The sequence below is a fragment of the Trichosurus vulpecula genome, chromosome 1 (assembly GCF_011100635.1).
Source record: "Trichosurus vulpecula isolate mTriVul1 chromosome 1, mTriVul1.pri, whole genome shotgun sequence".
Classification (NCBI taxonomy): domain Eukaryota; kingdom Metazoa; phylum Chordata; class Mammalia; order Diprotodontia; family Phalangeridae; genus Trichosurus; species Trichosurus vulpecula.
Window position 1 is genome coordinate 307,852,580 of NC_050573.1, and position 27,944 is coordinate 307,880,523.

The following is a 27,944-nucleotide window of genomic DNA, read 5'->3' on the forward strand; positions in this document are numbered from 1 at the left end:
AATCAATTCTCTTTCTTTTACACCACAAGACGAGAATTGCCTAAGGGCATCATAATTTACTTTAAACCTAAGCTGGTGCAGAAACTAATTCTCAATAAATGGAAGCAATCTTCTTGAAAAATGAAACATAATTTATTATACAAAAAGAAAACAATTTGTTTGGTCCAGAGTTTGATATAGAAAGGGACTCCAGGGGTCCCTTGCGGGTCTTTTTATTTCATTCCATCTTAGTGGGTGAAAACATCACAGAATATCCTATTTTGTTTTCTCCACTTTCCTCTCTGTGATAAGAATTTTAAAAGAGGATGATTGGGGGTGGGGAGGTGGAACATGAGAAGGGTTTGGGGGATGGATGAAATGAATGGGGAAGGAAAGGAAGAAGGATGTGCCACTTGGGAGCTATGGGACCATAGGCATCCAGGATGAGGAAAGGCCTTGAGTCCATGCCTTTAGAGAATCTGGTGAAGAAAGTGAGGTAGTTTGGCCTGTGGGGAAAAAAGATTGGGGAAGCATAATAGCTTCCTTTGAGTATCTGAAGGGCTATCTTGTGGAGAAAGGATTGGATTTGTTCTATTGGGCTCCAGAGGGCAGAAGTAGGAGAAAATTGGTAGAGGTAGCAAAGAGACACTAATTTAGACTTGATATCAGGAAAAACTTCCTAGCAATGAGAGCTGTCCAACAGCTGTCCAGAGCAATGATGGATTCCCTCCTCCTTGTAGGTCTTCAAGAAGAGGTTGAACATCCATCTGTCAGGTAGGGATTCTTTTCATGTATGGATTGGACTGCATGGCCACCAAAGGTCCTTTCCACTCACAAATGCTCATTTGAGCTTCAAAGTTTCATCATCCATAAACTTAGGGAGTTGGACCTCTCTATCCCCTTCATCTTTGATATTCCTACATATTTCCCCCTACAATAAGGCTTTATTATGACATTTAAAAACAGAGAACATTATGTAAAGCCACAGAATAATTGTGTCCTTGTAAATGGCAGACATAATAGAAAGAAAACAATGGACAGTTAATTTAATAATATTTTTATTATGAATAGGATAAGGTGAACTCAATACCAAACACATGCAGCAAGAAAATAGAGATGGAAATTAAAGCTATTTATAGGACACTCAACAGAGGATCCCAGTCACAAAGTAATCCATTAGTCAAGGAATCATATTCCTTTTGCCCAGAATTAACAGATGAATCTGTGTTGTGCTAGTATCTTATCAAAGTTGCTTTACAAATGCTCGCCGACTCCAAATCCCAACTAAACCCTTTGTTGAATCAATCCCTCAAGTCAGAAAAATTATAGAATGGTAAAGGGTCAAAAGCCCTTTAATAATTTGAGTTTTATTCTGCAAAAACCTACCAAGTTCCCCTTCTTTTCCCACCACCATGCCAGACAAGAGTCCAATTCCCAACCCTTTTTCTTCCCAAGCTCAAAAGGCCTTCTAATTTCAAATTGCAAGCGATTACAAGCATTGGAGGGACCTGACATCAGGTGTCCAAAACTGTTTTGTTTTTGGTTGGAATCCACTGCTACCTTTTGGTGGGCACAGCACCAACCAGATACACTCTAGGAAAGAGTTCACTCTCTGAGCAGGTCTGACCTTCCCATCAGGGCTTACACTCTAACTCCTGCTGCAACAACAAACTGCTTTACACTCTAGCTAGAGCCACTAAACAGAACTGAACCAGATGAAAATTTCTGTCAAGATCCAATTTTGCATGGTTTTGAAAGTCTGCCACAGACCTCTGTATTCCCAGCCCAGTCAACCCTTGCACTGCCCTCTGTACTAACATCAGTGACTCACATACACTAAATCTTTCACTCCATCCAAATCTGCACCTAGAACTAGCCTTACCAGAATTTGTTGCATCTGAATGACCAATGACAGAAGCTTATCCCCTGTAGGTGGCTCTTCTGGAGATGTTTGAGAGTAGTCCCCAAACAAACAATTACCAAATAAATATTTATATCTGTATGATGACTTTTTTTGGCTAAAATTTCACCTTATTCTCTTTTTAAAGAAAGGAGTGAAATCGAAAATAGCTTTTAAAAAAAGAGGGCTATTCTATGTGATGACTGCATATGAAAAGTATTTATTGCTCCCAGCTCCAAAAATATTAATAACATGCCAAAGTTAGAAAGTAATTCTTTGGGTGCAAAGTTTATAGAAACCTGCACCTGTGTAAAAGTCAGACGGGGTTGATTATATACTGGGTTAAGGAGAACAGAATTTTCCGAAGAAAATGATACTGCGTGTTTTGTTGTGCCTGATGATATAAATAAATGGGTGGTCAGCATTGAATTCATCTTTATGTTGCAGGATTCGAGATCCTGGTACCTCTATAGAATCGCCACCATCTTCTGTTATTTCTAAACAGGCTTTGTGGATGACTTTGGACAAAGCCACTCCCTTAGTCTCTGACAGCCCTGAGAAATCACTTGTACTTTCGTCAAAGACATTTTTCATTCCAAGGCTTTCCAAATCTGTTTTAGGGTCGATAATTTTTTCCACCTTAAATTTGGGAATTGAAAGTTTCACTTTGGCGCTGGCCATTGTACTGGGATTGGTCCACTCCTGCAGAGTCTCAGGGCTGAGCTCTTTCTCAACCTGAAAGAAGAAAAAAGCAAAGCACAGTTTATTACTAAGAGACGTAAAAGAAAAAAAAAATCCTTCTTCACCTCAACCCCAAACATAAAGAGGACCAATTAATCAATAAGCATTTATTAAGTACCTACTATATACCGAGAACTGGGAAAGGCACTGGGGATACAAAAATAAAAATAACACCGTCGCTGCCCTCATGGAGCTTACAGTCAACTAATAGAAATAACACATGCATGTCTAAGTAGATACAAAAATATATGGAGTAGATTGAGATGATGAGGTTTTCTTGGCAAAGATACTGGAGTGGTTTGCTATTTCCTTCTCCAGCTCATTATACAGATGAGGAAACTGAGGCAAACAGTCTTAAATGACTTGCCCCGGGTCATACAGCTAATAAGTGTCTGAGGCCAGATTCAAACTCAGGAAGAGGAGTCTCCATGACTCCTGTTCTGACACCCTATCCACTATGCCACCTAGCTGCTCCCCATCAAGGCAACCTAGGTTTCAACAAATCCCCAAATGGTGGATTTTACAACTATTTTCCCCATTACAAGGTAGCGATTATATATGAAAGCATCACCTGGATTCCTTACCTTTTCCAGCCCAGTCGAATCATCCTCCACATCTTTTGGTAGTAAAATGAGCATGCTTAGGTGCTTATTTTGAAAGGGAAGTTCTATGATCTTGCAATTTATATCTTTGATGTTGCCCATGCAAAATGTGGCTTCTATATTCATCATTTGCACTGGCTTGGTGTCTGTCTGTAAAATATAGGAAACACGCAGGTATCTGCCACAATCAGGAAAGACAGCATGTGCGCATAACTTAATTTGCCTTTATCAAAGGCACAGAAAGCTTAAAAATGACATCTAATCTCTCTACCTACTTCCAAATAAGACCACTTCCTCAAAGCTCCATAGAACATTTACACTCTCACTCGCTAAGACATTCCAGGCTTTCATAATAGGCTGTGTTTGGCTAGGCAGAGAAACTGTTAACAGCAGTCTTTAAAGCATTCATATCTTAACAAATAAAATAAGTCCTGCTGTGTTAAAACCTAAAACAAGGGTTGGGAAGCTGCAGCCTCCAGGCCACAAGTGACCTCAAGGCCACAGGTTTCCCACCCCTGGCCTGAAGTCACCTTAGAAATCATCGGGGCCAGGGATTTTTAGCCTTTTTTGTGTCAGGGACACCTTTTGGCAGCCTAGTGAAACCTACGGAGCCCTTCTCAGAATAATGTTTTTTAAATGCATAAAATAAAATACATAGGAAACCAATTATAATAAAATAGCTATTAAAATATTTTTTAATAACCAAGTTCACAGACCATAGTTTAATAGCCCTTGGTCTAGTCCAAATTTCATTTTTACACACCCAGAAACCGAAGCTCATGGAGATTATATGACTTGTCCAAGATCACACAGTCCAATGCTTTCAGTGCTAGGATTAAAATCCCAGGCTCTTGACTCCTAGGCCACTTACTCTTTCTCTCCATTTGTACTATGCTGCCTTCTCTTCCATCATTCCTGCTGGAGCTAACTTCAATGCCAATAATGATGCAAAATTGTATGTCCTTTTTAAAATCTACCTTACAAAAGAACACCCATGTAAAGTAGAATAGGCTGACTCAACCTTTCCGATTGTGTTCCTTCTGGGATGGGGTTGGTCCTGAGCAATGTCAATAGCTAACTTATATTTGCCAGTCTGCTTCTCTTTTTTTTTTTTAAAGTGTTCCTCTCCATTGTCCCTTTGCCGCATGGTGTGGTAGAAAAGAACATTAGATTAGGAATCAAAAAGCACAGATTCTAGTCTCAACACTATTACAACTTGGGCGAATCACTTAAACTTCTATGGACTCCACTTTTCTTCTTTGTAAAATATGGATTAAATGGTCTCTAAGACTCCTTCCAGCTCTAATATCCTTTGACTTGCAGAAAATACTCAATTTCCATATATCTCTCTCCTTGCTCCCTTCTTCTACACACACACACACACACACACACACACACACACACACACACACACACATACACACATATGCACACACACATAATACACACTATCAAAAATTACCTGTACTTAGTTTTTTTCTCTTGTTAGTCTATGATCATTTAATTTAAGCTATGGAGTAGAGAACTGACAACTCAGTGATTCACCCTTCCCACATGGTCTTTTCAAAGATTTGAAAATTTTCTGGTAAAAAATTCAATGGTCATGTTAAGTCATCAGAGAAGATATTCATGGGCAATCTTCAAATCACTGCAAGGCGGTCACCTCCTTCACTTTTCTCATATGACCGGAAACCTCTAGAGTCAGAATGGGTAAAGTAGATGACCAGGCTCTTCATCTGGATTTACTATACTTAAAATGGGTCAGGGATTAGACTCCAGTTTTAAGATCTCTATCCAGTTAAATAATTGACAGCCCCTAAATTTAGATAAAGTTGTGGTTTCCCAAAAGCTTCATTTATTTCATATGCCAGAACGGAATTTGGGTCACCTATGTAGGAATAGCCAGATGTACTAAACTACTCATAAATAGCTTCAAAAATTTAGGGCAAGCCTTGAAGGAGATGGCATAAGATGTGAGAAAAGCTTTAATAATGTGACTCAAAAGTGCAAGGACTGACAGAAATCCAAGCAATCACAGGAAAGTAATAGCTTCTGCTGTCCTCAGGAAGAAAGCAGCACCAGAGTCTGCCAGTGACATTTTATTGCTCTGTTAGGGGAAACAGAGAAAGATCGTCTACATCTTAGTCCCTTATTAATCCTTTTCACAGAGTCAGGGTATCAGGCCTGGATCCAACTTGAACAAGCTTTAAAATTTAATAAATGAGAAAGCTGGAGTGCTGAGGTTTTCCCCCATCTCAAAGGATATTCATTCATATTTTTGAAAATTCAAAACTGGAAAGCCCATGGACATTTCAGAGAAAAAAAAAAAGTCAAGGGCGCTCTGACCTTGCCCTCTTCTACCCCTCCCCCCACCCATTACAATCTAATCACAATGTGCTTCATTAAGCTTATGACTGGCACTAAAGCCTACTAGGGGGTACTACTGAATGGCAGGTTCGAATTTTCATGTAATTTTCATGTAAAAAATATAAATAAATATATAGATATAGATATGTAAATATAAATATCCTATATATCCTATCTATCTCTATATCTATATCTGTCTATAGGATTTTTTTTTTTGCAGAAATTACTCCTTAGATAAAAGGACCAATAACCAGCCCAATGATAATCCAACATGATGTAGGAGAGGCTACCCACTGTACGAACTTGCTTCATTAGGAATCTGGCTAGCACTAATGGGTTCTACAGATAGATTCTGGTAGATCTTTAGAGAGTTCTTAAAGGTCACATGGTCCGATGCCTTTATTTTCAGAAGAGAACACTGAAACCCAGAGAAATCAAGCCACTTGGGCAAGTCATTTAACCCTTATTTGCCTCGGTTTTCTCAATTATAAAATGGTGATCATAAAATAACACTTTCAATTTGTGAGGATCAATTGAGGTAATATTTTCAAAGTGTTTAGCATAACTCCTGGCATATAATAGGTACTTAATAACTGCTTGTTTCCTTACTTCCTTTCGAACCCAAATCTCCAGTTCTCTCTCTCTTTCCCTATACTTTGCTGACTTTTCAGTCACCACCTAACCCACAACAAGGTCAGTATAAAGTTCCGTACCCTCTCATCTCAGAATGAAAGGAAACAATGAACACGTAATTCACAAGACATTTTGGAAACTGGGAGATTTGTTTGTAAAAACTAAGAATAAAAGTTGGGGTTTTTCCCCTTTGGCACATCAGGCACCCCTATCTTAATGAAAGAGGGGGCAGATATTGTCTCCTACAGTCAGTACCGTTGATATTGTAAAGACCAGGGGTCCCCAACTTTTTATATTTTTCTGATTAATTATTTTATAAATGTAACTGAGACCTGTTCTCATTAATTGCTGTAAAGGATCAACCCTGTTTTTTAGTAACTATCAGGTTTTTTACTATACTGATTTCACAACTAAGGAAACAGAGAAGTAAAAATTCTTTTCCTAATGTTACTCTCTGAGACATTCCTTGTATTTTGGGCCTCAATTTCAAATCTGCTCCTTAGTGTCAGGCAATAAGTAACCTCTCATCAAAAGCAGAAATGTCAACATGCTTTTTAATGTCTTTTCCTATGTAACCCAAGCCCCAGAGTCCATTGATATGGGACTCTCCTTATTTGTAGAGATCCATGCCCCACACCTGTGTAAGGGCAGGGTGGAGCTGGCAAGAGCAAGATAGAGGAGAGATTCAGTCTCTCTAGTCTTTTGGGCTTCTTTCAGCTTCCAGGATGGAAAGAAAAGATGCATAGGATTCCAACCTCTGTTCAGGAATACGAAGAGAGAAAGACTCCTGGAAGAAGCTGACATAAGAATAGTTTACAGCCTCCATCATGTCCCTACCCACAGTTTGCTGCCCTAGGGACTTAGGGAATTTCCCCTGAGGTGAGATCAGGAACTTTGCCTCTTGGTAGAGCTGAGTTACCCCACTCCCAATGGAAGAGCTCATTTACTTCTGTGTATTGTCTTGATATATATATGTGTGTGTGTATGTATCTATATCCATTTATTTATATTCTCCTATGTATACTTTCTCTGATTGCTGTTTCACTACTGACTTGGATAAATGGATTTTTTTGCTATTTGATACATGTATTCTTTGTGGACCTAGCGTTTGATGGGAAGGGAGTCAAGCCTTCGATATAAAGTTTGGAGTCATCCTTTATCCTTTTACATATAGCAATCAGGAGTTTAGATTGAACCCAAAATTACATCCCCCTAGACTAATAATATTTAAGGGAGAAGATAGAAATAACTCTAGCTCAGTCCCCCTCTCTCAGAGGAGACCAGAGTGGTGGCCAGCCTGCCGACCTAGCCTCCTACTTTCCCTCCTAACAGAAATTAAAATCTCCCTTGGAGAAAGGTGGAGGGAGGAGATGCTAGATATATAAATATTCTAGCCATACATGACATTTATATTTACATTTACCAAATGGCTCAGCCATTTTACAAACCAAAATACGATTGTTCCTATTTCACAGATGAGCAAAGGCACTCAGAATGTCAGTGGCTGATTGTGGGAACACCCAAAGGTGGGGCTTGAAATATAGGTGCACCAGTATTCATTATAATCTACAGAATTATTATTTCTTTTTTTAGAGGCCCAAATAATTTGGGTCCTTTTCTAAGGGGTCATAACTATATGGGACCTCTCCCACTGAAATATAAGTCCTATAAAATCTCCCCCAGTGCAGCCTTTGGTGATCAACACTCATGACCCCTAGGATACCTGGAGCACATACCTTGTTGATTCTAAACGGACATTCTTTTGTTTCAGATTCAGGAAATTTCTTCATCCATTTTCCTATGAAATAGGCTGCGTTCACAACAAGGATCTTGGTTTGATCGTTTACACTATCTTCAGTCAAGATGTTCTCAAAATGGCCTGAAAAGACATTTTTTAAACCCATGCAAATTTCACAAAATGAATTTTCTAAAGTTGACATCTATTATTTACCTATAGGTTCATGAAAAGTCATTCAACACCTCTACCTTTTTCCTCAGACAACCTCGGGCAGGATGTCCATGACCACGTGGGGTGGGAATGGGAAAAGAAGCACATGACATGCTGATTCTGACTCTGTGTGGCAGTTGGGCAGATCCTTCTCAGGCCTTTATTTTTTTCACGTTTCAAACGAAAGAGTTGGACTAGATAATGTCTAAGGCTAAATAACTTAGCTGTGTGATCCTAGGGAAGTCATCTAACCCTGTTTGCCTTAGTTTCCTCATCTGTAAAATGAGCTGAAGAAGGAAATGGAAAACCACTCAGAATCTTTGCCAAGAAAACCCCAAACGAAGTCTTGAAGAGTCAGACATGACTCAAACGCCTGAACAACAACAAAGGAAACCTTAGTAGCTTCAGCTATCCCTCACTGGAGGTCACGAAGCAAAGTCAATATGAGAGCTTGTCAGTTATGGTCTAGAGGGGATTCTTGTTGCGTTCGGTGGCTTCTAAAAACCCTTCCCACTCTGGTCTTGTGTGATTATATGATTCAAACCTTGAGAGTTTCAATGGGACTCCTATTTCCCCATTCCATGACAAATTACCTACTGACTGAAAAGAAAATGATAGGAATGTTCTAAGTACAGAATTCAGTTAAGAATTTTCAAGAAGTAAATGGTACTTTTTAACCTTCCAGTCTGACTTAGGGAAGCCCTATTTTTTGTTTTTGGTTGTTTTTTGTATAAATGTAAGCTGTATCCATTCCAAAGTGTGCCCTGTTCAGTGAAAGTGAAAACTAACAGTTATGTCTTCAGACATCATCCCTCGTCTCCCTGAGTTTCAAACTATTGAAACTTTCAAGAAGATATCTGTTAAATTGTCCTAAGAACAAACTGTTTAAGTGACTATGCCTAATAAAGGAAAAACTATTTGCACTGTGACAGATGCTTTAATCTGTACAAACCTGCAGGTCTTTATACCAAATTTTCATTTAAAGTAGGGGTTTTTTTGCCTTTTTGTGTGTCATGGTCCCCTCTTCCAATCTAGTATAACCTATTGCCCCTCTCACAATAATGGGTTTTTAAATTTATAATCGGAAGAAATACTAAATTTCGATTAGAAGTTAGAAAAAAAAGCATGTAAATGTTTACCTTCCAAGTTTATTTCCCCTGAAATCTATCCATGGACTCATCAGAGGCCCATGGATCTCAGGTTAAGAATTCCTACTTAAAGGGAAATCAAGAAAAAGCATAGTGGAAGGGAAAAAAAAAACATAAGGAAAAAATACTGTGTGACAGATTGTCAAATCACAAAATCACACTTGAGAAGAAGAGAGTTGGTTTCTCACAAAGGCAAAATAGGCCTCTGCCTATGAGATTTGATTTGAGAGCTTTCCCCTTGTCTAAAAGAACCTCTCGTCGTCTCAAATTCTATAATCCTTGAAATGCTCCTCATTAGAATTACTGCCCTGGGTTAAAGATTTGTCCCCAAAAGGCTCCCATTAAAATACAACTATGCTGCCTGGGAAGAGAAGCCCATAATCATATCATTTTAGATTCATTTAGAGATTCTGTAGGGAAAACAACACGGAGGCTCTGTTGAACACCAGATTCACAAGCTTTTAAAGGGGACAGGAGAAGATGTGCTCAGGTAAAGAAGTAGGAAGATGGGAAAAGTGCGTAGTATTATGAAGCACTATGAGAGGCAGGCGAGCTGGGTAGGCCCCTGAAGAGGAGCCTTTCTTGGGTTATGATGATGCATCAATAGATTGTAAGTGCATCAGTAACAATACAGGGAAGGAGGTAGAAGTAAAGCTGACATAAGAGGAGGCTTGAGGACTAAAGGCACATTGCACCTGCTTCACAGTTCTGCCTAGATTTGTCCTGGAAGAAAATAATCTTTTTTTCTTCTTTCCATTGAATTTTTGGAGCAGAAGGTAAAGGAACTGACATGGGGTATATTATTTAGTTATTTTAAATGTAAGAGGGTAAAGAACACTGACCCAGAGAACCTGAATCATGGCTCTTAACCTATGTGACCTTGGACAAATGATTTAAGTTCCTCAGGCCTCAATTTGTTGATCTATAAAATGAGGTTAGGTGGTACAGTAGATAGAGCACCAGGCCTGGAGTCAGGAATATCTGAGTTCAAATCCAGCCTCAGAGACTTACTAGTTGTGTGACCCTAGGCAAGTAGCTGAACTCTGTCTGCCTCAGTTTCCTCATCTGTAAAATGAGCTGGAGAAGGAAATGGAAAACAACTCCAGTATCTTTGCCAAGAAAATGCCAAATAGGGTCATGGAGAGTCAGATACAACTGAAACAACTGAGCAACAAAATGAAGAATTTGGACTAGATGACCTCCAGCTCTAGATCCTGTCATCCTATGTAGACTTGCACATGTAGGCTTAAGCAACGAGAGCTGAATCAAAGGGGAAAAATAAAGGTAGAAAAACTATAATATGAAAATGAAAGGAGAAATGCCTGGATGCTGGGAAATCACCAAATTAAGACTATTTGGGTCTGCCTGAACAAAGAGGATTAAATTAAGTGGCTACTCAAGTTTCTTCCAGGTATGTAATTACAATTGATCTGATATATGTTGGCTTTGGATGATAGGAAAAAAAAAAGCAGCATCTGGTCACTGCTACAACACTAGATTAAAAGGTACTTGCCATCTGTAAGGTCTTTAATAGATTTGTTGATCTGGCCTTTAGTTTCTTCCAGTTTATCCTTAAAGTCAACAGTTTCCATTTCATTTGCATAGGGCCTTTTGGTGGCACTGACAAATTCCTGAAAAACACGAGTTTTTGCAATGTAGACTCATTACACATTACTTAACAAAGAAAATAAAGTCTTGACATACCACACACAACTGTAATCATTCTACCACATTTTACACAATTCTGTAAAAATCTTTCTTTGTCCAATGCCTTATTGTGGCATGGAGGTAGCTCTGAATCCCTGGAAACTATGATAACAAAGCTTATGTTATAACAGGTCCTACCAAACTAGAAAGATCCCAAGTACCAACTCAGCCACAGACAATGCTTCTACTTTCTGATGTGTTTGTAGAAGCTCAACACCAAGAGATTGGGCACCAGGCTGTGTGACCACAGCAACTCATCAAACTGTCTATTAAGGAGTGAAGAGCTTGTGATCTACATTTGTGGAGAGAGTACCCTCATCCATGAAAACACAAGGCTTTTGAAGTGTTGAGGAATAATCACAACTATCTTTTCAAATGCTGTACCACTATATATTTTGAAGAAGAAAAGGAAGAGAAAAAAGAAGAGGAAGAAGAGAAGTGAAAAAGGAGTAGGGAGAGAAGGAAAGGAAGAAAGTAGAAGGGAAGGAAGAAGAGAAAGGGAAGATGATAAAGGAGAAAGAAGAGGGGAAGATGTCAGAGAAGGAGGAAGAAAAGGAGGTAGAAAACAAGGAAAGAGAGGACATGGAGGCAAAAAGATAGAAGAAGAGGAAGGAAAGAAGATAAAGGAGAATGAGGAAGAGAAAGGAAAAGAAGAAGGAAGGGAAGGAGACAAAGAAGGAGAAGAAAGGAGGAGGAGAAAAAGAGGAGGCAAAAAGAGAGAAGACTAGGAAGGGGAGAAGGAGAAGAAGGAGGAGTGGAAGAAAGAAGGGAAAAAAAGGAAGAGGAAAAGGTTAAGGAAGGTTAAAGAAGGAAGAGGAAGAGAACTGATCATTTATATATACAAGTCAATGGATTTTTCTACACAGGAAATAGAATTACTAATGAAACATGCAAATAGTACACAACCAAGGCCAGCAATGGAAAGTAAGTGGCAAAAACCAAGCTCCATGAATTTAGTCAAAATGATTCATAGTCTTCCAAGGTACAGTTTACCTTATCACTTTCCCTCCAAATATTATCAAAAATCTTATGTAGTATTACACCATATAAGAGCTCAATAGTAACTACTATAGTGGTTGCCACCTAAACAGTATATAATAAGAATCAGCTTAATTGCAACTCCCAGAATGAAGTAGCTCCCTCTAAAGTCAGTGGCAGCCACTCTCCACCACCCCAAAAGAAGGGCAAGGAATAAGTATTTATATGACATCTATTATGTTCCAGGAACTGTTCCAAATTCTTTACAACTAACTGAAAATAAGGAAACTTCATCCATATCCTAAAGATGGATTCTCATCTTCAACAAAAAAAATATTGTACATATCATCTATTATGTTTAGACATTAATATATTACAGTGAAATGAAGCCTGTGTAAATATTACTTTAGACCAAGGTTGGCAAATTAGGGCAGCTGGGTGGCACAGGAGTTAGAGTCCTGGGCCTAGAGTCAGGAAGTTGTTGTCAATTCAGTCATTTCAGATGTGTCTGACTCTTTGTGACCCCATTTAGGGTTTTCTTGGCAAAGGTACTAGAGTGACTGGCCATTTCCTTCTCCAGTCTTCCTATATCTTATATAGCTCATCACTGGCTCCACTGACCATATGGTTCTGAAGGAGAAAGTGAGACTGATGACTTTGCACAGCCCTCCCTTGCCTAAATCCAATTCACTAGGATGTCATGGCATCACCTCCCTGATGTCATGGTCCTCTTTGAGAATAAGGGACAAACAAAAATAAGTGCTGCCCCACTGGGGACCCAAATGGAACTGGCCAACTGGGTAACACATCTCTCTCTCTGTCTCTCTCTCCCTCTCCCCCCGCCTCTCTCTCTCACTTTCCCTCTCTCTCTCTCCATCTCTCTCCATCTCTCTCTCTCTCCCTCTCTATCTCTCTCTCCATCTCTCTCCCTCTCCCCCTCTCTCTCTCTCCCTCTTTCTATATCTCTCTCTCTCTCTCTACATATCTCTCTCTCTCTCTCTCTCTCTCTCTCTCTCTCTCTCTCTCTCTCTCTCCCTTCCTTCCTTTCTTCCTTCCTTCCTTCCACCCAAAGGAATGTAAATTTTGATCACTGAAATTTTTTTTCTTATGGACCACACCTTAAAGCCAATTCACTAAGGGCTCTCATTGATTGGCCAACAATAGGTCTCAGGCCAAGCCCCACTTGGTCATTGTTTGGGTTCTGATTGACTCAGCAATTGTTTCTGTTTTGGCCAGAAATCCTGAGTGTCTTCCTCTTTCAGAATGATTTTTATTTTTAATTGGTAAAGAGGACACATTCTCTGTTTCATTTCTTACCTAGCCTTAATCTCTGAATGGGCGATACCTCAATCAAACTGAGATCTGTTAAAGACCTTAGCTTAAAAAGACAAGGGCTCCCACTGCATCCAGGGCCTTCTCCAGTTGTCTTGATCTCTGTCACACCACTGGATCCAGATGGCTCCAGAGGAGAAAAAGTGAGGTGACTTTGCACAGCCCTTCCTCACTTAAATTCAATTCACTTGCACGTCATGGCATCACCTCCCTGATGTCAAGGTCCTCTTCAAGAACAAAGGACAAACAACAACCAGTTCATTTTATAGATGAGGAAACTGAGGCAAATGGGGTTAAAGTGATTTGCCCAGGATCACAGAACTAGTAAGTGTCTGAGGGCAGATTTTAATTCAGATCTTCCTAACTCCAGGCCTGGTGCTCTATCCACTTCACCACGTCTCTGCCCAACATTTGAAATTACCTGAGCCTTAAGAATGGGCATCTTTCTTATCTGCTGCCCAAAGCAGTAAAATTATGGTAGGGTAATTAACTTAGTGGTCTGGTTATCCAGTTTAGGATGCTTGAGTCCCACAATGCTTTAGGGAGAGAGAACATTCTATAAGGGACTTGCCAAAATTCAGGACACTTTTCTGGCTATTAGACTCAGAATCGATTTTCATTCAACCTAAAATGACACTGCTAAAGTTCATTTACGATTGGACTAGCCAGTGATAGACTGGCTCCCATCTACAGACTGACTCCTGACTACTGAAATCTATACTCTGATGTAATTGTTCTTCAGTGGTACTAAGAAAGGTTAAAAAAAAAACAAAGAAAGAAAAAGTCCTCTGTGTGTAGTCAAAGTGAAGCAGAGAGATGAGGGAATATTTGAAAGAAAACACTACTGAGAAAGAAGTGGGTTTGGCTATCAACACTGATTAAATTAACCAGAATTTGTTTTGCACCCCAGCTGTTTTTGCCCATGTAAATGGAGTCTGGCAGTGAGAGTAAAATGGAAGTATGATGGAGATAAGATGTGAAAGAAAAATAAATGACCTTCTACCTTGTCTGTTTCTTGTGCTAATTGAACCTAGCCCCTTAGGACTGGATTTTTAAAAATAATCCACTAATGATAGGAAATAGTAAATTTGGATCATTCCAATAAAGCTTCCTTATAACACTGTCGGCTGAAATAAATCTAGGGGATGGACTTTGTGCAAAAATTTGTATAAATGTGGCACATAAAAATAGAAGGGAAGGAGATTTCCTCTCCTGTTATATTAATACCACTGGCTGGATGAATGATCAAAGAGCATTAGGAGAGGCAGCAGTGAGTCAACTTGTTATGCCATCAGTGGCTGGCCTAATATTTACCGCAAGGAGATGCAGGAGATACCAGGCCTGGAGTCAGGAAGATTCATATTTCTGGGTTCAGATCTGGCCTCAGATTTACTAGGTGTGTGACCCTACACAAGTCACTTATCATAGTTTGCCTCAGTTTTCTCATCTGTAAAATGAGCTGGAGAAGGAAATAGCAAACCATTCCAGCATCTTTGCCAAGAAAACCCCAGTTGGGGTCACAAAGAGTTGGACGCAACTGAAAACAACTGAACAAAATGCTTATTCTGTCAGCCACAGGCAGAAATTTTTCAAGTGCTGAAAGAGGATATACATATCCTCCTCACCTTAGGATCACAGATCTGGAAGTGGAAGAAACACCTTTGAAGTCATCTAGACTAATCTTATTTTACAGAATATACGTGACTTGCCTAAGATCACGTAGTAAGGGGCAGAACTGAGATTTGAACCTAAGTTCTCTGATTCCAAATCCAGGATTCCTTACACTGAGCCACTCCATGATTCGACACAATGTGAAGGTGCCAGGCAACAGTCAGGGTATGTCTGCTACTTTAGAAATCTGGGGGCAGCAGCAATTACTGCCACATGCTCAGGCTTTCACTGTCTCCCTAGTCACCCATAAATAATTAAGGAGAGGGTCAGCTGAAGCTCGGGTGTCCCCAAATGCCACTGTCTACAACTCTAAAAGTGTTTAAGGAAACATAAGCCAAGTTTTGTTTTGCTTTTTCAAGCAACTTACCGTACACGGGTTTAGAGATTTATCTACGTAGAGTCGCTTGATTAGCTTCAGAGAGTAGAAAGAACTAAGTTTGTTTACGTCGGAGGTCACTGTTTGAAACCCAAAAGGTGCATCTTTGACGTTTTCAAAGTGAAGGACCTGTGAACAAAAAGAAGATGCTTAATGGAAGCCATTAATCTTTTCTGTCACTGTAGGACAGCTCAACTCAACTTTCATTTATTAAGTGCTGGCCAAGTTCAGTGTCCTGTGCTAGGCACTGGGTGGGGAATGTGCTTGGGGGAAGGGGACCAAGATACAAATCACATGACCCACAATCCCTGACTTCACAAAGCTTGTAGTTTATTAGGGGAATATGGTACATGCATGAATAACTATACTCCATTCTCTTGGTTCTGGGCAGCTGGGTGGTGCAGTCAATAGAATGCCAGGCCTGGAGTCAGAAAGACTCATCTTCCTGAGTTAAAATCTAGCCTCAGACACTAGCTATGTGACCCTGGGCAAATCAATGAACCCTTTTTGCCTCAGTTTCCTCATCTGTAAGATGAGCTGGAGAAGGAAATGGGCAAACCACTCCAGTATCTTTGCCAAGAAAACCCCAAATGGGATCATGAAGAGTCAGACGTGACTGGAAAAGGAACTCTAATAACGTTCTCCCGGTTAGTTACGTTAGGAATGATGTTCCTAATGTTAACACCGGATGATTTCCAAGGATGATTACGTTTCAAGCTCCCTTCAAAGATGAAACTAAGATCATCATTTGGAGAAGCACTATTTCATGAAAATGGCAATATTTAATAATAATAAATTATATTTTTATAGCACCTTAAGGTTTCCAAAGTACTTTACACACATTATCTCCCTTAGACTTGGAAAGACTCTGTGAATTGGTTATGAAAGGTATTCTTGTGGCCATCGTACGGATGAGGACCCCGGTGCTAAGAAAGGTGGTGCCTCGCCTGAAGTCACACAGCCAGTGATAACCCGACTCGGGCTCTGCTCTCAGTACTTCTTCAGTCTGACTCTATTATGGCACACTACAAAACCCTGGGAAACATGAGCCCCGGATGGTCAGTATGATTTAAACAGAGCCTCACACAGTGAAGGGGGCAGCGTTCAGGGCGGGAGGCAGAGCCAGAGGAAGCACGGACTCCCTGCTATCCCCAGTCCTTTTGGAAACACTCATTTCCCCCGAGGAAAAATGGACTTATTGCCAAGGTGCAGCCAGGGAGATAATGCTATAATGAGAGTTGATTTCAGTCATTTTTCAGTCCTGTCTGACTCTTCATGACCCCATTTGGGATTTTCTTGGCAAAGACACTAGAGTGGTTTGTCATTTCCTTCTCCAGTTCATTTTACGGATGAGGAAACTGAGGCAAACAGGGTTTTTTTTTTTTGTTTTGGCAGGGCAATTGGGGTTAAGTGACTTGCCCAAGGTCACACAGCTAGTAAGTGTGTCAAGTGTCTGAGGCTGGATTTGAACTCAGGTCCTCCTGACTCCAGGGCCGGTGCTCTACTCACTGTGCCACCTAGCTACCCCGGCAAACAGGGTTAAGTGACTTGCCCAGGGTCACACAGCTAGTAAGTGTCTGAGGTCAGATTTGAACTCAGGAAGATGAGCCTTCCTGACTCCAGGCCCAGCACTCTATCCACTGTGCCATTTAGCTGTAATATAATAATATAATATGATATAATACGATATAATACAATACAATACAATACAATACAATACAATACAATACAATACAATACAATACAATACAATATAATATAATATAATATAATATAATATAATATAATATAATATAATATAATATATAATTAATATGACATAATATGATATGATATGATATGATATAATACGATTAAAAAAAAGGTAACATTTACATATGCTTATTATGTGCCAGGCACTTTACAATTTTCATTTCACTTGACTCTCACAGCAGTCCTGGGAGGTAGGTGCTATTCTGTGCCCATTTTGCAGACGAGGAAGGTGAGGCAAACAGGGTAGTGTCATACAGCTAGCAAGTATTCGACACGGGATTTGAACTCAGGTTTCCCTGCCTCCAAGGCCCAGTGCTCTATCCACTGCACCACCTTGTTCCAAGAACAGTTATGTGAGTACAGATCTCTTCTACTCCATTGCTAATGTTTCCTAAATAAACTGTAGAGCTTGTTCCAACTGATCCACCACAGACATATCTGAAGTAGGCCATGTGGGGTAGAAGAAAGCACAATGGATTTGTGATCAGAAAAAAAACTGGGTTCGAATCCTGGTTCTGCAACTTACTATGCCAGGCAAAGTGCTTAAAACTCTCTGGGCCCAGAGTTTTCTTGTCTGTAAAAGGAGGGGGTTGGATAAAATGATCTCTAAAGTCCCATCCATCGCCAAATCTGTGACTCTGACATTTGTTAAATCTCTTAGGGACCTCCCTTCTCCTCTAGTTTGCTCTTGAGGGAAATAAACTTTGGGGAGTTTGGTGTGGAAGTTGCCTCCTGCCGGGCACTGTGATGAGTGCTTTATCATCATCATCGTCATCATCATCATCTGATCCTCACAACCACCTTGGGAAGTAGGTACTACTATTATCCTAATTTTACAGATGAGGAAACTGAGGCCAATGAGTTGCCCAAAGTCACACAGCTAGTGAATGTTGGAGGCTAGATTTGAACTCAGGTCTTCCTGACTCCAGGTCTGGAGCTCTATCCACTGTACTACCTCGTTTTCATAGCTTGCCACCCCATGATCTAAAGTAGCATTTACACGTGCTTCATTACATTGCAACGTGTAATAAATAATCAATACAACAGATTTGGGTTTTTTGTTGAAGGTGAGAGTCCATCTTTAGGATCTGGATGAGGTTTCCTTAGGTTCTAATTTAGTTGTAAAGCATTTCTTGGAACACAGTAGGTGCTCTATAAATGCACATATACAAGATAGTGGAATTTTTCAGAAAGCAAGCTTAAGAAGTCTTTTGGTAGGAGCCTCTACCTCCTTAACTGTAGCAACAAATGCCAGGTTGTCTTGCATTTTATTCCAAAATCAGAGCCCCAGCCGGGTGTTATTATCAACCCATAATGAAAACAACAGATAAGCAGTTGGCAGAGAGAGTAACAATCCTGGAGGAGGAGAAATGCATGGTAAACCCAAGAATGCTGCTCTGAACTGCTCTAGAATTGGCCGTATGAAAAAACTAGCTTCATAAATCCTACGCCCTACCTCCTCAAGGCCAACGTGCCAAGGCCCTCTGTAATCTAAACTCCACTCAGCCTTGTCAACCTTGTCTGCTGCTGTTCTTCTGTATGCAGCTTCCTGCAGCCTCTCCTCACTCCCTTCTGGTCACTCGCTATTCAATCCCACCTTCATCTTCTTCCCCTATCTGGCCTACATTTACTTCTCACTTCTCACCAATACCTTTCATGGAATCACATGTTTAGAGCTGGATAGGAGATCAGAGGCTGTCTAATACAACAGATAGGGAAACTGAGGCTCAGGGACATTAAGTTTCTTGCCCAAGGTCCTTCAAGTAGTAAATACCAGAGCCGAGATTTGACCTAAAGTTTCTCTGACTCCACACGCAGAGTATCTTTCACCACACTATGCTGCACAAATTTTTCCCACCCTTCAGGGCCTTGCTCAAGTGCCGTTTTCTCCCTAGAGCCTTCTCTAATCTTTCCAGCCCTGGTGACTCTTCTCCCCTGAACTCTCACTGCACTTAATTTTAATCCTCCAGATTAGCAACTAAGAATTATCTGATTGTTTCAGGTAGTTTTGTTTTCTCAAATGAGTGTAAGAACTAGTCTTATAACCTTTCTGTGTCTCATCCATTGCAGAAGTCTGATGGAAGTGCATATAACAGACTCATGGAATATTCAAGGTAGAAGGGGCATGAGATCATTAAGTCCAACCTTATCACTGGAGTAGGCTGAGGCCCTAAGAAGCTAATGGCTCGTGTTATTCCGTTGCTTAGTGGTGTCTGACCTTTTGTGACCCCATTTGGGCACATGTCTTTTTTGTTCTTTGGTTGCCATGTTCCCCTTAAACTCTATGTAAAGATTTATTATCATTGTTGATAATAATAATAATAAATTAGTACTTCAAGCATTGAAGCATTATTTTCAACTCATTATTAATTTTTAACTTTAAGGAAATAAAGTTTCTTTGCCAGGGATAATACTCAGGGAAAGGTCTTAATTCAGACAGGCCAAGGTCATCTACTACATTCCAAGCCTTCAGCAGTCATCTTGATTTTTGTCTTGCCACTAGACTCCAATAGCTCTGGAGAAGAAAGTGAGGCTGACAGCTGTGAAATTCTGCTTCACTTAAATTCCAATTCGCCTGCAAGTCAAGACATCACCCTCATGATGGCATCGGTCCTCTTTGAGAGCAAAGGGCAAACAACAAACAATTCTCCTGTGTCTGTACTTTCCAGAAAAATGGATTAGGGGGTCAGGGTGGAGGGTGGATAGGGAAGAGACAGATAAGGGCCTTATATCTCTAGGCCTCATGTAAACCATGACCCAGAGAGCCCTAGCAATGTTGAAGGGCTCACCCAGAGACACTGGGCTAAAAGTTCTTAAGAGTTCTTCGGAGGAGAAAAAAGTGCTATTGAGCTACAAAATAATCACTAGTAAAGTAACGCTAGATTACAGGGAATTTCATCTGATGATTAAAAGTGAATGAGGGTGTGAATAAATATAATAAGAAGCTTGGAAATACACTATGTGGAAATAAGCTCTGGGTAGAGATAGACAGCAAAATAATGATTTGCAAACTTTCCCGCACATTACCACCTAAGGAACTAAGTCATCAAAAAGCTTTAATTAGGTCTGGTACTTTATTGGGTATTGACCAAAGCTGCACCGACTAGAGGAAAATAATCATATTTTACATTTGCACAGTACTTGGTGAGGAATGTCTCCAGGAAGGTGGGTACACCCCCTGTGGCCAAGGTATAGGAGGATATATCTAAAAGTTGGCCTGCACAGATGGGGGGTAGTATGTGTTACTGGAGGGAACATCCATCTGTATGAGCTAGTACTCCTCAAAGTGTTTTCAAATGTATTAATGTTATTCGACCCTCACCACATGCCCTTATGAAATTGTAGGGATAGGAACTATTTTCTCCATTTTACAGATTAGGAAACTGAGGAAGAGAGGTTAAGTGACTCATTTTTATAAGAGAATCACATTAATTATTGGCAAAGTTTGGACTAGAACCCAGTTTTAGAGAGTTCGGAGATCTTTCTACTATACCGCAAGGCCTGATATAAATGAAACACCTGTCTTGGGGCTCTAATGGTCTGAATCAGATAGAGACCACCAGAACCTATTTTTATATAGCGGATTAAATTCCACAGAGCATAATTCAATTATGAAAACTTCCCGTTCAACATTGAAATGTAAGTATAAAGAAAATTGGCCGTGCCTTAATTCTTATAGTGTTACTAGGCTAAAATTCCTCCCGATTTCCCCCTAGATATTGTCCAAGTGAAAGCAAATGCCACTGGCTCTTAAAAATGAAAACAAAGAATCCAAAGCTCACCTTTCCAATTTCATTCGCTGTGTCACCTTTGGTTCCTACTTGAGCCAGGGACAGGGAGGTAGAAAGACATATTGGAGAGAAAAGGACATTGCCCGCTGCTTCCTTGTCACACAGCTGTTTGAAAAGGTCAACCGCAAAAGCTGAGTTTGCCGAGCGTAGAGCATCCATTGTGGGCCTAGCACAGAAAAGTAAAGGAAAACATTACATTCACACAATCACAGGGCGTCTCAGAGTGGGGAGGTCTCTCTGAGTCCATTCAATCCACTAAGAATCTAATCTACAGTATAGGAGATAATCTAAGACCTCCGAGTCTGGAGGATAGGGAGGCCAAGCGAAGGGGGCACACAGGATCCTTCAAGCTAGGAAAGCTAAGTGATCTTTTCAAAGGAGAGTCTTTCTTTAAAATGTTGGTGTTTAAAGTATTCCTGAACCATGCAACTTCAACACTATAGTGATTCTGCCTTCAATAAGTAATTGTTATTAAGCATAGTGGCACACACCCATGAGTCCAGCCAAGGAGACTGAGGCTGGAGGATTGTTGAGCTCTGGAGTTCTGAACTGTAACGAGCTATGCCAATTAGATGTTCACACAGAGTTTGGCCTCAATATGGTAAATGCCTGGGACGGGGTGGAGATTGACTAAAGGCAAAGGGGCCCAGGTCAGCTGGGCAAAGCTTGAGCACCACAGAGAGTTCCCCTTCTCAGAATAGTGTTTTAAAATGTATAAAATAAAATAAACAGACTACAAAGGACAACAATTATATTCTGCATCCAGAGAAAGAACTGATAATTAGAAGTATGTATAAAATGATTTTATGTATTTGTAAATTATATTTGCATATTTGTTATTGTATTTACATATCTTTTTATGTCTAATGATAGCCGTCTCCTGGGGGTTGGGGGTGGGGGGAGGGGTGGGGAAGGAAAAAGAAAGAAATTTACATGATAACTTTATTATATATTTGAAAGGAATAGCAAGTTATACATAATAGATTTGCAGTTCCATATGCAATCATCTTTTAAAAAATTATACTGTGTTATGGAAATACTTGTTTTATTTCATAAGTTAAAAACAAAATGTAAAAACAAATAAATTTAGTTATCAAAATAATTTTAAAAACAAATTTACAGACCCTTGAAATCTATACATGGAAATCTCACCAGGACCTATGGACCCCAAGTTAAGAATTTCTGTCCTAGACTGTTCCTGAACCTAAATTTTGACCAATTCACTCACAATTATCATTCATTAAGAATACAGTCATGCCAATCATGGCAGTGTATTTACTCATTTATTCAACAAATGAGAATATAATATAGTAGTAACACAGTTATAAAGAAATTTACAGTTTGTGAAGTGCATGTGGCAAAGGTATGTTATTCTCATAACAAACCTGTGAGGAAGGCAGTGTATTATTTTCTCCATTTTGCAGATGGGGAAACTGAGGTCCAGAGAAGTTAAGTAACTAATTAGTGGTCACAAAGCTAGTGAGTATAGGTGTGAGTCACTGTACTGTATATTTCAGTGGTCTACAAGAGGAATAAGGCATGGTCCCTGCTCTGAAGGAGCTTAAGTAGGGGGGTTGTGATATATGCACACATAAATATTACTATAAAACACAATGTGAAAATGCAAGAGAGGCATAAAATACTATGAGAATACAGGGAGGGAGAGCTTACTTTGGGCTAGTGGATCTCTGGAAAGGCCTCATGAAGGAGGCGGCATTTGTGACCAAGCCTTAAAAGATGGAGAAGAACTGAACGGGCAGAGATGAAGGAAGAACATTCTAGCCCAAAACAACAGTATTAGCAAAAGCATAGAAACAGCAAAATGAGAAGTGCATTCAGAGACAGCAATAGTAGTATGGTTGAAGCTTAGAGGGCACCAAGAGAAGGAATGGGAAATGAAAGACTGGGCCAAATTATGCCAATCCTGGGCAGATTCTATCTCTTTTAGGATTTTATTCTGCGGGCAATGGGGAGCCGTTGAAGGTTTATAATTTCAAGAAGTATTTGACAGGATTAGATTAATCTCTCTCAGAGTTTCTGTTTCTTTGTAAAATGGGGATACTAATACTGGCACCACCTACTGCACAGAGTGGTTGTGAGGAAAGCTACAAAAATGTGAGTTTGGAAGCTGTAGTGGGCAGGATTTGGCCACTGACAGGTTATGGAAGGGGCAAGGGAGAGGGTAGAGTCAATGACAATAGGGAGCCCAGGTGAGTGACACAAACAGGGAAGTCAGAAGGAGGGCCAGGTTAAAGGACAGAGCTGAAAGATAGGCATGGGAGCATCTCTCTGCAGAGGGGCAGCAGAGGAAGGCACAGGAGCAAATACAATTACCAAATGAGACACCCGAGAGAGAAAAGAACAGGACAGAGATCTGAAATCTGAGGAACAAGATAATTTGAGGGTGGGAAGAGGAACCATTGGAGGAGGCAGTGAAGGAGCAACTCAAAAAAGAGAAGAAAACCTTGAGAATTCAATGTCACTTAAACCAAGAGAAGAGTTTCAAGGACCAGGTGGGTCAACAGACCGTCAAAAGTAGCAAAGAGTAAGAATGAATGGATTGTCCCTTGTGAAGTTCTGAGCCAACAAATATTTGATTCAATTCACCAAGCCCTTATTAAAACCCTATTTTTGGATCTCTGTCCTGTTCTTTTCTCTCTCAGGTGTCTCATTTGGTAATTGTATTTGCTCCTGTGCCTTCCTCTGCTGCCTCTCTGCAGAGAGATGCTCCCACACCTACCTTTCAGTTCTGTCCTTTAACCGTCCCACCCCCACCCCCATGCAGACCTATAATTTTATCAGTGTAAGAAGAGGTAGATTGGCAACTCACCTTGGTTTTAGGCAGTTGTCTGGGTCACTGAGAGCACAATTACACAGGGGAACAGAATGAACATTGCCTACACTTTATAAATATTACTTCATTTGATTGTCATAACAACTCTGTGAGAAACCGAGGCAGACAGAGGTTGACTGACTTACCCAAGATCACACATCTAGTAAAGGACTGATGAAGGATTTTAACTAAAGTCTTCCTGACTCCAGACCCAGCAGTCTATCTACTGAACCACCTAGCTGCCTCAGGCAATGTGTGCCAGAGGAAGGACTTATACCTTCTTGACTCCAAGACCCACCCTCTATCCATCATGCCGCTCCAGATTAGGTTGTTCAGTCATTTCAGTTGTGTCTAACTTGTCATGACGCCATTTGGGGTTTTCTTGGCAAAGATACTGGAATGGTTTGCCATTTTCTCCTCCAGCTCATTTAACAGATGAGGAAACTGAGGCAAACAGGGTTAAGTGATTTGCACAGGGTCACACAGTTAATAAGTGTTTGAGGTTTGATCTGAATTCATGAAGATGAGTCTTCCTGAGTCTAGGCCTAGCAATCTATCCACTGTACCACCTAGCTGCCCAAGGTTAGGTGTGGTCAATCAAATTAACACAGTCCAGTAATGAAGAAGTATAAATGCAACTTCAAGCGCTATACTGTCATATATGTAAGTTTTGATACACATTACTATCAACTACATTATGTGAAACATGATTGAGAACTTTCTTTTAACCCATCTTTAATGACAGTCCAAAATCCCAAGACTAGTCATGTGCATGAGTATGACCTAAATTTGCAATTTGAATAAAAATGTCAAAAGCTATGAACTGAGAAAGAATGTCACTAGTCAACCCCCCAGAACTGAGCTCTTTACTAGTAACTGTGCCTTTTCACAGAACACAGCACATGATGACAGGCGTAACACAAAGCTAACATAAAGCATTTTTCCCCAAAATCTCAGCCTGAAAAAGCTATTCAGAGGAAAGAGATGTTTCCACTGACAACATTCAGGCTTTCCAATGTAAGCATCCTCTCCTAGACATGCTGTCGTCTTCTTCCTCCTACTCTCCACATCATCAGATTAAGGAAACAGAAATGCAGCCAAATATTTTCAGTGCTGGTTCCCATTCAGAATTCTCACTGGAAGCACAGGGAATCTAAAGGAGGGACAGAACATCTCCAATTTCTTTAAGGCCTGATTTCTTTTGCCCTCTAGGCAGGTGAATTATTTGCTGGCAAATCACATGATCCCCACATAATGGGATTATACCGTCCATTAGATAAGTAAAATTCTTAAAGAAAGAAAAAACGTTATTTATTGAAAAAGATCAATAGATATATCTTGAGTTGTTCAACTCCCCAAGTTAAATTCTATCTTTGAATCTGTATTGTTTTTCCCTTTACAAAAGAGAAAATTCGACTATGATTCATTTCGACAAAGATTAAGTTCCTGCTCTGTGTACAACATTGGATTTGGGAATTTCCAAGCTGGGTTCAAAGCAGATCAATAAACTTTTTCTCTAAATTAAAATACTTTAATCTGATAGGAAAAAAAAAACCCTGGCCCATTTCATCATTTTTTAAAAGTAGGTGTTTGCTTTAAAGACCAGGAAGGTTCACAAATGGTTGTGCTCTGTATGACTCATAATTTCATTTAGCTTAGCTGACATTATTAAATTGATAAGAAAAAAAAGAGGTTGAAAGTACGCCAAACAGCAAATTATTATTAAAGGTAAAGCACATAGTATTCCTTTCTATTAATGAATAGTGAACAACAAAAGTAGGAAATGCCATATACTATCAGAGAAAATGACTATTATATGCAGTTTTGCTTAACTCTTTTGTGGAGATTTCTTTGGATGCTTGTCATATGGAAGTGACTGTGTAAAAACAAAATGCATCAATATTTCCTTTTAAAAGAAAGCACACCAAACAGAAAATATGGGGCAGGAATCTCAAACCAGTAGCTGTCAATGAAGCAGTAAATCTTCGAGTTGCATTTAGTAGATTTTCAAGCAGTTGCCAGCCAACCCTACCCCGCCCCACCCCAAGGGAAGGCAAGCACCACCGATCTCAGCACCCTTTTCCCAGCACTCCACTGAAGTCAGCAATTCCCCCTCCTACCTACCTTAAAATGGCACTATTATCAACCAATCATCTCAAATCTTCAAGAAAGTGAGAAGTAGCTCCAAATATTTTCTTAAAAGATTGAGGGTCCCTACTATAGGATCCTATCATCTCATCAATTCAGAAGCTGGCACTAATGATCCAGGTATCAATCCATCCATACCTGCCCATTCTGTGCTACCTTTGCCCATATCATTCTAAAAGATTACCTCAAGTGGTACCCCTTTGTTATGCCAGAGACCTTGTCCCAGTGTCCCCAAGGTATCTATGGAGAACAGTGGTTGAATGACATAGAGGATAAAAATCCCTAATCAGACAGCAAAGCAAGCTTGATACACTGACAAACTGGGAGGTTTTAAACACCACGCCCCCACCACCACCACCACCCCGCCACACACTAATAAAAACATTATTTTCATTTTTAACTGTTTTCTCTTGCATTATACAAGCCCTTCCAAACCCGGAAATAACAGCTTCCCTAATATGAAGTGGCACCTAACCAAAATGGTTTTAAAAATCGATGCTTAGCAGTGCCACCGACTAATAAATAACTCCCACATGTCTTTTTTGGGTTGTTCCCTTGGGAACCTAAAGTGGATGTAATCACATCATCAATAGTAAGTTCTTGTTAAAAAATGTTTTTTTCTTTCCATGGAAAGGAATGCTCTGAATTTTTAGAATAATTGATGAGGGCATTTGAACGCAAAGCTTCTTGTGTAACTGGGGCAATATTGTTCTATGAGAGCATTTGGATACAATGACCTCAACCTGCAAAGAAGAAAAATTAACTTTAGTCTCTCTTGTGTAGCCCAGGCATTATTCATTCTCAAAAACATTTTGCAACACACTTAACTGAATGACACTATATGAATAAAAGACTCTAGTGGCTTTTAAGGCAATTCATGACATAATTTAATTAATACTGTGTTTCAATTAAAGGCTCAAAGCTAGCTGCTTGTTAGAAAATTTAAGTCAGTGGATACCTCACTAAGGATGATGTATCTCAGAGAGAGCTTCGCCCCAACAACCAACCTTTCCATTGAAGGTGTTTCTTCCTGTTAGATAGGAATGACCATGCATGAGTCACACATGAGATCAGGCCTCCTCAATATGATGACCTGTGCCTTTCCATTAAAAATTCTTCTTTGTATTTTAGGAAGGTCATTTCAACCATTAACATTTGATTTACAAACTAAACAGCCTTCTTGAGCACTCCCTTCTAACGCTGGACAGCATTCAACCAGCTTTCATGTAGCTTAGGCTCGGTGCTAGGGAGGCAAAGACAAAAATAAAACATCCCTTGCCCTCAGAAGCTTGAAGTCTATTCATAATGAACATAATCAGAAGCATCAACACAGTAGAGGACAAAGCAAACAAATCCCGTGCCTAGAGGCTGCATGGCTGAGTGGCTAGCGTAGTTAGTTACTGGCCTGGGAAAGCCATTTAACTGTCTCCTAGTCTCAGTTTCTTCATCTGTTAAGTGGGGATAATGATAGGACCTGCCTCACAGGGTTATTATTAGAATCAAATGAGATAATATGCATAAGGTACTTTTCAAACTTTCAAGTGCTACGTAAATGTTAGCTATATATATTTAAATAAACCCTACCAGGCTCTATAGTTCTATATGCTTCTTTAAAATAACATTTTATTTTTTTCCCAATTACATGTAAAAACAATTTTTGGTTCCATATACTTTTCAATCCTATTATCCTATAACCAAATTAACCACTGTTTGGGTTATGATGACCAATCACACATGATGTTTAGAATCATCTGCCTGGTGATTGGCTGTAAGTGACTAATAATAATAAGTTCAGTGTTATATCCACATGGGACCTAAGTTATCATATCACAAAGTTTGCCAGTGATCACAGCCAGATATCAACCCAATGATACGAGACACAACAAAGTCATCTTAACGAAATGTCAGCACCATTAACAGCACATCAATTTCCTACAAAAACAATTATCATTTTAAACAGGAACATGTCAATGATGGTCAATAGAGAAGTGGGAATGTGTCCTCCTACATCGTAGTAGTTCAGTGTTTTTATGAATTC

General features: G+C 39.9%; 1 protein-coding gene across 1 annotated transcript; it reads right to left on the bottom strand.

The window, feature by feature from the left end:
- Positions 1-2,221: 2,221 nt before the first annotated feature.
- SERPINB5 (serpin family B member 5) lies at positions 2,222-21,084 on the bottom strand. Its single transcript, XM_036742228.1, has 6 exons — positions 20,917-21,084; positions 15,374-15,511; positions 10,832-10,949; positions 7,959-8,101; positions 3,205-3,372; positions 2,222-2,614 (listed from the first exon to the last, which is right to left on the bottom strand). Exons 1-6 carry the CDS (start codon positions 21,082-21,084, stop codon positions 2,222-2,224), a joined length of 1,128 nt encoding a protein of 375 aa, XP_036598123.1.
- Between the last annotated feature and the right edge of the window lie 6,860 nt (positions 21,085-27,944).

What these genes read in the sequence shown, in the direction of transcription:
- SERPINB5 (XM_036742228.1), bottom strand. Translation starts at nt 21,084, where the DNA reads ATGGATGCTCTACGCTCGGCAAACTCAGCTTTTGCGGTTGACCTTTTC. An exon ending in AATCTCTAAACCCGTGTACG is followed by an intron (nt 10,950 to 15,373) that starts GTAAGTTGCTTG and finishes CGTGTTTTTCAG; the next exon opens with GAATTTGTCAGTGCCACCAA. An exon ending in GTCCGTTTAGAATCAACAAG is followed by an intron (nt 3,373 to 7,958) that starts GTATGTGCTCCA and finishes TATATTTTACAG; the next exon opens with ACAGACACCAAGCCAGTGCA.